The sequence below is a fragment of the Convolutriloba macropyga genome, chromosome 8, assembly GCF_964194025.1.
Source record: "Convolutriloba macropyga chromosome 8, txConMacr16.3, whole genome shotgun sequence".
Taxonomy (NCBI): Eukaryota; Metazoa; Xenacoelomorpha; order Acoela; family Convolutidae; genus Convolutriloba; species Convolutriloba macropyga.
The window spans coordinates 3,511,734-3,523,831 of record NC_134475.1 but is presented as its reverse complement, the minus strand read 5'-3'; the positions used below and the strand labels follow the sequence as shown (position 1 = coordinate 3,523,831).

At 36.1% G+C, this 12,098-nt stretch overlaps 1 protein-coding gene across 1 annotated transcript in view; it reads left to right on the top strand.

Moving 5' to 3' along the window:
* LOC142344325 (otogelin-like protein) overlaps window positions 1-12,098 on the top strand; it is a 75,498-nt gene that overhangs the window by 46,711 nt on the left and 16,689 nt on the right. The window contains exons 9-12 of the mRNA XM_075395913.1: window positions 3,427-3,571; window positions 4,627-5,025; window positions 7,533-7,701; window positions 8,587-8,750. Of these exons, the coding sequence (XP_075252028.1) occupies window positions 3,427-3,571; window positions 4,627-5,025; window positions 7,533-7,701; window positions 8,587-8,750 (877 nt within the window). The remainder of the gene's footprint in view (window positions 1-3,426; window positions 3,572-4,626; window positions 5,026-7,532; window positions 7,702-8,586; window positions 8,751-12,098) is intronic.

The following is a 12,098-nucleotide window of genomic DNA, read 5'->3' as shown; positions in this document are numbered from 1 at the left end:
AAAGTTATAACCAAGCCAATCGATTTCTGTTTCAGCAAACTGCCACAGTTGAAGATTGATGCGCAGATTGTCTTCATCTAAATTTTTGAGACACCTTATAACATAATTAATGTGATCAGATTCCGATTTGGCACCTGCTATTATTATATCGTCTAAGAAACAATATGTGTTTTGATGGCCTACAAGTGTGTAGTCCGCTGCTTTTTGAAATTCAGCTGGCATGTCCGTGAGACCGTAAAATCCTGTTTTAAATCTGTATGTGCCTGTGGATTTTCCACAAATGATATTAAAGTTAGAATGTGTTGCAGTGTCTTCTTGCATTTGTGGTCAACTACATTCATATTTAAGTTCTATTGTTAAAAAATATGCTTTTTGACCGTTTTGAGTGTTGGTTAAGTGTTGTGAGATTGAATCAATTAAATTTTGTATGTTGGGCATCTGATAATGGTTTTTTTGATTGAATTTGTTGAGAAATATAGAATCTAATCCTAACTTTATAGATTGATCTTTCTTCACTGTAATTACTATAGATGAGATAAAATTTTTGTCAGAGCAACTAGATAATTTATTGATAAGTCCTTCTTTTTGCAATCGGTGTAATTCAGCAGTAACTCTAGTTTGTAGATATATTGGAACGCGACGACTTTTTTGATGCTTTGCTGTAAACTTTGATGAAATTTTGATTTAACGACATGTGTCTTTGATAAGCCAATTCTGGAAACAGGTCGGGAAGATGCAACGCGATAGCCTGTTTTACATTGTATGTAGATTTATCAATGTTGTTAACACATTTACCCCTTTTTCTTGTAGCCCCACTGCGAAACCAAGACTACTGAAATGGTCCTTTCCGATGATGAGTTTGTGTTCATCCTCTACAACTGTGAGGCATGCATCCTCACAAATCCAATCAGTATAGACAACAGTCGTTGCTGTTTTGTTTAAGACGTTGATCAGTTCAATTGAAAATGTTTTGAGGTCTTTCTCTTATTTGGAAGTAATCCACCGTGCAGATTGGGTACACCATATAATTTTGTTGGCCAAAGTTTTTGTGATAACGCTGCACTCACCACCACTGTCGATCATCGAGTTTGCGGTGATTTTTCCGTATTGATTTTTTGCATTGAGTGTTTCAAGTTGATTTGTTGCATCGCTAGAGATTGCGGCAACATTATCATCGGAATCACTGTCGAAGTTTGGGTCATATACTTGATCGTATAGTTGTTGATAACTGGTTATGTAATTGATAGGTTCATCGTCATCGCATTTGGTGGTTGTTATGTTGATCTTGTTAACATTCGTTTGTTGAGGCTGTGACGCGTGAGATTGTAAATTCTTTGGTTTTTGTAAATTCTTTGGTAAATTCTTTGGTTTGACGGTGATATTGGCTCCAGCGTTGACCACATTTTGCCCAAATGCTAGTGTAATGGTAGTTTTTGGGGGACAGTTGGGTAGCGAAGTCGTTCCGTTGTTGTTGGTAGTTCGTGGTGCGACTGCGACCTTGAAAGTTATTGACTATGTTCGACCTTGAAAGTTCTCTGATTGGGCCTTTGTGTTAAGATTTTCATTGATCTTTTGCTGGTTTTGAGCTCCCATCTCCATATGAATAGCTATTTCAAGCGCTTTTTTTGGTGACACTGTTTCTCGAGAAACTCTTTTTCGGTATCAAAGTCCAAAATATTCTAAACGACGGTATCTCGAAATAACGTTGTTTCCTCATCTCCCAGACTACTGTTTTCTGCCTGTTCTATGGCTCTCCTTTAAAAACTCTCTACAGATTCTCCTGTTTGCTGCTCCGAGAACAAAACAAAACGATCATTAGTTTTACTCCGAGTTTATGAAGGATTCCTCCATCACACGCCAAAGTTCTTTCATCGACTCTTTTTCAATGAGGAAATGCGGGTGTTTACTCTTGAAAATCTTGCGACCCTCTGTCGCAATGCAAAAGTAGAGAAATGAGGTTGCCTTTTGGTCACATTGGTCCAAAGGTTTATCGCCGCACAAAAAGCCAATTTGGCCGATCTTTTTACATCTATTTTGCCACGTCACCATTAGTTGTTGATTGCGGATCTCTCTGTCGCGTTCAGGTGCCTTAGTGTAAATTTCCACTGGTTCCTCATACACAGGTTCGTGTGGATGTGTAACGGCCGTTGGTGGTCCATTGAGAAAAATCTAAAATTTTATCCCCTCTTTTGCTAACAATGCCAGTTTCCATTGTTGCGTCCATATTTCCTACGAAAGAGGTGGTTTGATAGTTGCTTTTTCCTAGAAGGCGTCGATGTGAAGGTGATTTTTTTCTGGAATTAGTAGCTGACTGCGCCATGTTATACTGCTTAGCTCAGTATTTGGTCAATTGAGCCACAATTGACCACTGCTTGTTTGAATTGGGCAATTGCGGTGCAATTGCCAAAATTTCGAGATTGATTTAGATTTTCACTTTAGAAATTTTTCATTTGCTACTTTGCTTCTTGAGCTTAGTTTTGAAAAGCAGTTGACTAAGCTGAACTAGAATTGATTAGTTTGAGCGCAAGTGAGAGAATTAATTATAATTTAAACAAAATTAAAATCAAAGGAAGTTGACAGAGATCATGTTATTCGTGCGCAAGATAGGAATTTAGATTTGCTTATACACGTCAATAGACAGTTTCCTGTCTGGAACCTGAATCAATGAGGAGTTGCAATACGAATGACTGAGGAAATAAGATTAATGAAAATGAACTGAATTAACTGCCCTTGAAATGGGAAAACTAAGAGATGAACTAAATACGGTAATGGATATTTTAATGGCAATTATCCAGTCCGTATGACAGATAACTTGCAATCCTTTTTCACATTGCTCAAAGTTTTCTGCATTTTGTACTCTACTTGGCGAAAATTTTTCGAGAAAAGATGGTCTTTTGAAGAGGTTTAATCATTGAAAGATTCAAATGCATTTTCTTTTTTCTAATTGTGTTACATAAAGCAATTCCCCAATTTGATAACCAAATTCAACAATATTAAAACCCACAATATATGTTAGTATTTTCCACGGTTTTGAAGCTAATGATGCACATAATTGCCTTCAATTGTAATCAGAATAAATTGTTGCTAACATTGTTTATCCAGTTTCGAATAACATCGATTTTTTTAATCAGGTACGCAAATTAACACCAAAACTAGATAAATTAGTTACTCAAGACGCTCATCGATACTTCAGGCTACCAGAACAAAATGAAAAAAACAAAATTTGATTAATAAATGTCCAAATCATTCTCATCGGACCAACCCTCTACCCTGGAGAACTCGAGTGATTTTGCTCACGCAAAGTTTTTTTTCCCAAACGTAAGGTCTCTCAACAACTCAGAACAGTATTTTTTCGGCTGACTAAGCTTCGTTTTCTGAGTTACCTAGTTTGATAGTTTGATTTTATTAACCATGCTTTTTGTTCAGACATAGAGCACAGTGCAGGCTGTTTCTGCAAAGAGGGTTACTATAGACAGAATGGTCAGTGTGTAGAAGAAAAAAAGTGCATGTGTAGATACAAGGGACAACTGTATGAACATGGAAAACACTTCATCTCTGATTGTCAGAACTGGTTTGTTACTCATTTCGGATCTTTTCCATTTGCGCCCCCCCCCCCCCCCCCCCCCCCGAGTACGTTATGCGCCTTACAGAGCACGTGCCATTACATAGTATATCATCATGTAAAAACAGTGCACGTGCGTCTGGGGGGTGCAAATAATATAAGCCCACTAAGCTGGGAGGAGGGGGGGGGGCACAAACGGAAAAGATCCCTCATTTCTGCTAAACGCACGTTCTGCCAGTGAAAGTTTTGTTTTGCTCACTAAAACATTGTGTTTAAAACAATTTTTCGGATCTTTTCCTTCCGTTATTGCCAAGTCAGTTAGTCTGTTTGCACCCGCAATCCACCCCCCCCCCCCCCCCCAAAAAAAAAAAATGTTAATTTTCCTTTTTATAATAATTTCGCTTCATAGTTAATTGTGGGGTTTTACTTTGTTAAAGTGTGGCATTTTTTTGACATAAAGTGCTGACAAAAATGGGGGGGGGGGGGGGGATGAAGGAAAGATCCAATTTTTACTGTAAGAACGATTATTTTACCATAAGAACATTTTTTGGATCTTTTCCGTTTGTGCCCCCCCCCCCCCCCCCCCCCCCCCCAGTACGTTATGCTCCCCCAGTGACAGAGCACGTGTCATTACATAGTAGATCATTGTGTAAAAATATTGCACGTGCGTCTGGGGGTTGCAAATAATATGCACCCACTAAGCTGGGGGGGCACAAACGGAAAAGATCCCATTTTTTAACCAAATAAGAGCAATTATTTTCTTTATTTTTGAAAATTTAGATTTGATTGCAATATTCCAATTAAATATAAATTTTAAAGAATAAAAAAATTGATTGTTCTTATTTAAAATCAAAACTAATAAAATTATTGTCCAGTTTTTTTGTTTCTATCTAGTTAGATAATTGGGATTAAATTACCTAATACATTAATTCGGCTTACTCGCTTTCTGTCAATTGATCCAACGCATTCCAATTAGCATTTCATTTAAATTACATTTTGCATGCAAATTTTGGCATTCCGGTTAATTTCCGGGGTATAATGTAATTTGAGTGCATATTTTTCAGTACTTGTGTCAGAAATGGCGTCTGGAAGTGTGATCAACGTGATACGTGTGAACACACTTGTCACGTGATCGGACATGGTCATTTCATGACATTTGACGGCAAATGTTACGAAATGCGATACACGGAAGAGTTCCGATTGGTCGACGACAGAGCCCGGAGTGCGTTCCGAATTACGATGGGAAGCGTTGAGGCAAGCTGTCACGAACACGTCGCCCACTGGAGCCCTTTTAAGTGTAATAAAAAGGGAAAAGTTATCATTTCGGATGATATCTACGCCCCGACCGTGTCAATGACGTTTGAATTTAAACCCAATGAGCTGAAAATAAACGGACAGAAACCCACAATAGCGGATGGATTCGATGAAACGATTAATCCTGAATATCAACAATGGTCCAACTCGTAAGAAAATCAGTTCAAATTGATTTTTATGGTTGTTGAGTCTTTCGATTGATTCAGAATTTTCAAAAAGTGGTCAGAAATAGTACCAAAACAATTACTGAGAAATTTTATTTTTCGTATCAGAACAAATATTTTCCGTGAAAAAATAGTTATGGAAGATAAATGATTTAAATATTTTTTTTATAATGCTACACAAGATCATTATAATCAGTATTGTAAAGAAGAAAAGGCACTAATTTTCCAAAAAAATTTTTCCGATATTTTTCCATCCCCAATTTTTGTGGAACTTCATGCTAAGGTAACCTTTTTTCTGAGAGGCTGGCGATCAATTTTGTTTTTTTTTAGCGTACAGAATAAAAGTGGTATCATTCAAAATCTCTTTGAAAACTGAATCGACTTATTAAAAAAAGTTTTGAAAAATTTAATTACTTTGGACAAAAATAGGGTTTGTTTTTTTGTTTGAGTTGTCACCTTCTCTACCAGAAAAAAATTATTGCTCAGCAAATGAAAAATTTATCATTGTGTGGGCGCGGGTGTTTGTGTATTTGTTCGTGTGCGTGGGTGAGTTAGTTAATGTGAGTGACAGAGAGCACACAAGTGCATTAGTGTGAACCAGGGATCTTTGCAACAATTGACCCCCCCCCCCCCCTTGGTACCTAATAGAGAATCCCCCCGTTCTGTGCTAAACTGTGCCACAATGTTACTTGGCCTACAAATTAGATAGCCGAATATCAGTTGACGCGCAATTGCGGACCGCTGTTATTTGCCATGCCTCTCATGTGCTGTGGGATGTTATCCGGAACTCGCGGGTCGGTTCTCGTGGCAAAGGCCCACCGACCCGCCATTCGGAAATTCTTTTCGCTTTCTATTCCAATTCGGCTAATTGCCAAATAGTGACTGATTTTATTCTATTCAGTTTAAAGTAATAAACGCATGCGCGGAAAATTTAAAAGTAATCTCTGATTGGTTAATAAATTGCTCGCCTAAATTCTATTCAAGAATAGCCCCCCTTTTTGCAAAGGGGGCGGGGCTAATTGTTGAAAAGGTCCTTAACGAGTGTAGGAGCAAAAACTTGAGTTTTTATATGTTTATTCATCAAAAATTTCTGTATTAGATCCTTTTTGGTGTTATCGGCTACAATGAGGGCTTGATTTTTTAAAACTTCTTAAGGAAACTATTCTAAAAGTGCCTTCAATCTCCTAGACACTCTTGTTTCAATGAAATGCAAATACCGCTCTTACAATTCGCGAAAACTTAGATTTTGGGGGTGCAAATTTAACGGCTATATAAGGCTGGGGGGGGGGGCTAGCAGAAAAGATCCCTATATGATTACATGCGCACCTGCGTGTTTGAGTGTTTTTAATTGTGAAGTCGTGAGCGAGTACAATATTATCTGTCTGTGCATGTGTGTTTCTGTGGATGTCTGTATATGCGTGTGTGAGGTGGGTGTTTCTGAAGGGGAGGCAAAAATGGGCATACAACCAAATACACACTTACTCTAACACACACACACACACACACACACACACACACACACGACTGCGAAACTCGGCTCAGTTGTGCAGTGCACTAGAGGACAGTCATAATTCTCTTCGTTTTCATCAATTCCTTTTTTTATCTTTTTTCTAATAATTTAAGATACTTTTTTCTTGATACCGAAATGGTCGCCAAAAAAGGAGCAGGACATTTTCTTTTCGGTTTAAGGTTCGCCAATTTTTCAGACTTCGAAAGTGAATTGAGAAAATGCTGTCTGAGGAAATTGTCGTTTTCAGGGTTTTTTGTATTGGTTTTTTGCATTGGTCTTCAATGCCTAGTTGTTGTATGTTTGTCTGAATCTTTGTTGTTGTTGTTGATTATTTTTTTGAGCGGGTGGGAAAATTGTTTCATTTTTTTCGTTTTTCTTCATGGTTCACTTTCAGGGCCATTGACGCTGAGAATTAACAACAAAATCGGATTGGTATTTGCAATACGTTCTATATTTTACTTTTCTTGTTATTAGTAGTAACTTTTGGTACTGGTCAATTTTTTGAGTTCTTCATTCGGTTTTGGTCGGCGTTAAAATATCGACTCAAGATTTTCGAAATCTTTGTTTTGAAACCAATTTTGTTCTTTTGGTTTTTTGTCGTGTAAAAATGCCTTAATGACTCCAAGAGACATGAACTAAAAAAACGTGCAATTTTTTATTAAAAAACTTTAAAGTTCAAAACATGTCAAACAGTCGAAACAGGTATCACCTCCTAATAATTTTAATACTACTCATATTAAGCATGTGAAAAAGAACTAAACCAATGTTAATGAACTGTTCGGAAAAACGTGTTAATATTGCACCGCCTCTATAACCTTAAAAAGGTCAAAACTTATTCTTTTGTTTTAATTTTGTTTTAACATTGTCGGTTACAAGCAGCTAATACTTTTTAAAAGACGTTGATATTATTATATGTCACGTGCACATATGATGATAGAATTCTAAATTTTGTTTATAGAATTAATATTATTATGTTTTTCAGGTACAAGACGCCCTCTGCCGAGTGTTTCTGGGTGCACGTGAGTATTTCGGGCAAACATATGATATTGACGATCAGATGTAAGGATAGAGGAGATGTTGTTGTGTGGTACGACGGCCACAACCGAATCAAAGTCACAGTTCCCAATTCATACATGAGCTCCACTCCTCAGGTCAGATGATTTATAGAGAAAAAACTAAACAAAAATTGGATCTTTTCCGTTTGTGCCCCCCCACCCCCCCACCCCCCAGTACGTTATGCCCCCCCCCCCCCCCCAGTAGTACGTTATGCCCCCCCCAGTTACAGAGCACGTGTCATTACATAGTAAATCATTATGTAAAAATATTGTACGTGCGTCTGGGGGGTGCAAATAATATGCGCCCACTAACGGGGGGGCACAAACGGAAAAGATCACAAAAATCATTTAGAACAAAAAAATCGCTAAAATCACAAATAAAAAGCACTAAGAGAGACCGGACCACTAAAGAAATCTGCTATTAACAAATAAAGGAAGTAAAGCTTATAAACGATTAAAAACTACTAGAATCCATTCTGTCCGACTTGATCAAGAATTTCAAGAAGGGATTTTTTCCGTTTGTGCCCCCGCCCTAGTATGTTATGCTCGCCCCCCAGTTACAGAGCACGTGTCATTACATGGAAAATTATTATGTAAAAAGATGGCACGTGCGTCTAGGGGGTGCAAATAATATATTTTCAAAGAATTTTTTGAAGAAATCAATGTTTTCGCACAGGTAAAAGGCTAATATTTTAAACTATTTTTGCGTGTATGTTTTTTAATGACATAGGAATTTAATATTGATGATTATTTCCATTATTAAAGTAACTTTTTTCCAATGGAAAAAAACAGAAACAAGTATGTCGTTTCTGTGGCCCATAACTGCTGGAGACCTTTTCCATGGATCTTGGAGCCACACAACGGAGACCAGTTATGTTATAGAAACCTTAATTGTATAGACTGCTTTTGAATTTACTAATTGCAAGTTGTTTTTCACTTTCCAAAAATAACATTTTCATTTCAACATTGCGTTCTGTTCAGCTTGTGGGTCTGTGCGGTCCTTACGATGGTCTAAAGAGTAACGATGAGCACTTCTGGGGTGACTTCCTCTCTGGAATCTCTGGAGTGGATGCGAATGCCAAGCGAGTTCTCATGCCTCGAGATACGACTGGAGCACTTGTTGAAGGAGTCACCGAGTGTACTACGTAAGTAGATAAAAGCTCACTGTCTTCATACAAGCTCGCGATGTGCATTTTCTTTGATCCTTCTGTAGTGCATTACAAGATTAATTCATACTTTCTGTTGTTGACCCACCTCTATTTTTATCTATAAAGCTATTAATATTATATAACCCTACACTACCATTGATGATGTTACCTCTTGACATTCTTTTTTGGATAAATAAAGTGTTACTTTTTTTCATGAAGTGTGGATTTAACTCTTGCCAGAAGTCAATAAAAACTTTAAAATATGCTAAGTAATGCAAACATCCTCCAGTTGATTCACAGTTTTCGAAAAGAACAGGAACTTGAGAGATTTGATTCAAAAATAGCAAAATAATCAACAACTTTGTTGCAAAACAAAAATAAAAATTATTTGAAAATACTTTGCTGATTCTGAATCAATTGCATTACTTCGACTTCATGAAATGTGTGGATGAGTTCTATGCTAGTCCAGATTTTTTTCTGTCTAACTTGAAACCAATATCATGTTGATCAGTGACACACACGAGTGGAAACTTTTAGACATCTGTGTAAATATTTCTATCAAGGTTCTTTGCTTTTCAAGTTTGCTCGAGATAATTGTTTCCAAAGACAAAATTGTCCTTAACGATTCAGTGAAAAGTTGATATTTTTAAAATCGACAAATTTATGTAAAAAAAGTTTTGCTTGTAGACAAGAATACGAAAATGATGGCATTTTAGCTCTTCAAAAAACTTCCGCGTGCTGTATTAACATTTAAATTGGTGCTATCCGTTCAATAAACTCATTATGAAAGTAAAGTTTTGTCATAATTTATGGAGAAAAGACAGGAATAGTTTGATTTAGAGTAGATGTAGCAGCAAATGTTTAAACAAAAATTTTTTCTATTAGTTTTTGGGTCAGTTTGTTGCTGCGTCTACAAGTAACCATAATTACTGATATTTCAAAGAAAGTAAAATTTTGCTGTGAGACTCCATAATATCAACCTTTTTTATAAATCTTTGCTAAAATAAAATTACTAAACATTGGTAAAAAAATAAGGAGATGTTCTGTTGCTGGTTGGTAATCAAAAGATGATATAGAAAAACAGTTTGGTAATAAAAACTAATGAACATTTATAAAATTAAAAATAGTTTTGCGCTAATGTTCCCTCAGTTATTTCCGTAGCTCAGCTTCTCACAACTCTGCTATAGAGAATGGCTAAAACGGATTGCAGGGTCTGATATTAAGCTTGTTCGTTTTACATTTGTCCCTACATTGGTGTTTTTGATTTCCTAAATTTTTTCTCCGAGATTTTTGTGATGTAAAGGGTTTCAATTCATTGAAGAACTCTGATTTGATACATAAAGGAAAGGAAAGACAGATCGATGACAAAAATGTCGACGGGCGAAAAAGAGAAAATGGCGAAAGGTGAACAGGGCTAAGGCTAACGAAATTTTGTTTAGGTTCCTTTAGAGGGCCGATGAGACCTGCCATCATAAATACTATGGGACACGACAAACTACAAAATGAAATAACAGCAAAAATTATTTACATCCAAGTCTCAATTTTATACTGCTGGTCCGTACATTAGATACTTAAACGACGGGATTAATCGCGGGACCACATGTATAACTTGAGAGTTCAACCCCTAGTTCTACTCTTGGTATATAGATAAGTATTAAGAAAGTTAAATGCAAATATGAATTAATATGTTATGTTAAACAGCATCAAATATGAACCGAGCATGAAGGGATAGAATATTTAAAGTTATTAAGATTGAGATAGCACTAGATAGTACAGGTTGAATTGTTTTAAGTTAACTTGTAACTTAGATAGAGTTAAGAGATGTTAAATTATAACTAAGAGAAGTTAGGTTAAACTTACCTGATTTCCAATTTTGTGCTAAGTTAATATTTTATGACTTAGAGAGTTCTTAGCTAAGAACAAGTTACAAAATAATCTAAGTTAGAAAAATATCTCAAGTAAGCTGAGATTGAGCGAGGGAGCAATACGGGAGTACGATTTTAAATCAGAAGTTATCAGGCACCAATTTGTGTTGGTGGTTGAGCGTGCAAGCTCCTTTTATACTTGCGGACACGTGGTTATCTAGTATCCTATTGGATAGAGATAACGAGTGTCGACAGAGTTACCAAGGTTAAGTTGGTGTTCTCTATGTGGCGTGACAATATCACGTCATAGTATTCTCAGTTTTAGTTAGTGATCTTAAAATAGTGGCTTATTCAAAACTACTTAGTAATTTGTTCACACGTTAAAATGGACTTTGTCCAAATCAAGTTTGTGCTTCACGCACTATAACGTAAATTCTCAAAATAGCACTAAGATTATCAAATAGCGTTACTGAGTGTAGCACACTTCAGTACATCCCATCCCGGTCCATAGGTATAAAATCAAAACATCAAATTTTACATAATCGAATAAATTATTTAGCTTAATTTTATAATAATTAAGCATTTAAAGTTTGTGAGGTAGATTACTTGGTTAAAGTTCTAAAGTTCATCTTGGCTTCTGGTTCTGAGTTCTTTCTTGAAGAAGGGTTGACGATGTCCTAAGATACAAGGCTGTACAAAATAATAGATCCAATTTTTTTGGCTGGCCGTTATAATAGACCTTTTGAAGTTTTTCTATAAAATTGTGCTGCTAATACATCTGACGTTGAATAATAGAATAAAATAAGTTGAAGAATATACTGGTTAAGTTATTGGTCTATAATGACAAGCGAGGTAAATGAATAGGGAAATTAAAATGACTGCGCGCAACACCATAAGGGCTAGTGTTGTTGAAATAACTCCCCAAATAAAGAATTCCGTTTCGTAATTCATCTTTATTTGAGTATTGTTGAAGAATAAATCAATTGAAGTAAGCTTTGTAGCTATAGTTTAAGGAATTAATATTTAGACTTGGTTGATCATTATGAATTAGCTTCATGAAATAATTTTTCTTGCTTTTTGTCATTGATTCAAAATAAATAACAATTTCTTTTTGTTCAAAGTCTTCAAGAAATAAAATGACTTCGCATTGGAATTCAGAATAATATAATTCGGAGATTCTGAAAGCTTTATCGTTAAAAATAATCTGTTTAGAAAAGTTAACCCATGTGGATTCAACATGATCAGAGAGTTGACAATAATCTTTAAACCATTCGATATCAACACCTTCTTCAAAATATGTGTTCATTTTGAATAATGTAGTAATTCAATTTTTGTGTCAATGGGGAGAATGGAAGACCAATTAATCTTTGAAAGGAATTGACAGGAAGATCCAAATAGTACTTAAACTATAAATGGCGGATGGCGATGAGTGAAAACCTGTTAACGAAAGGTTGTAACATTTCTATATCCGTGATTACCA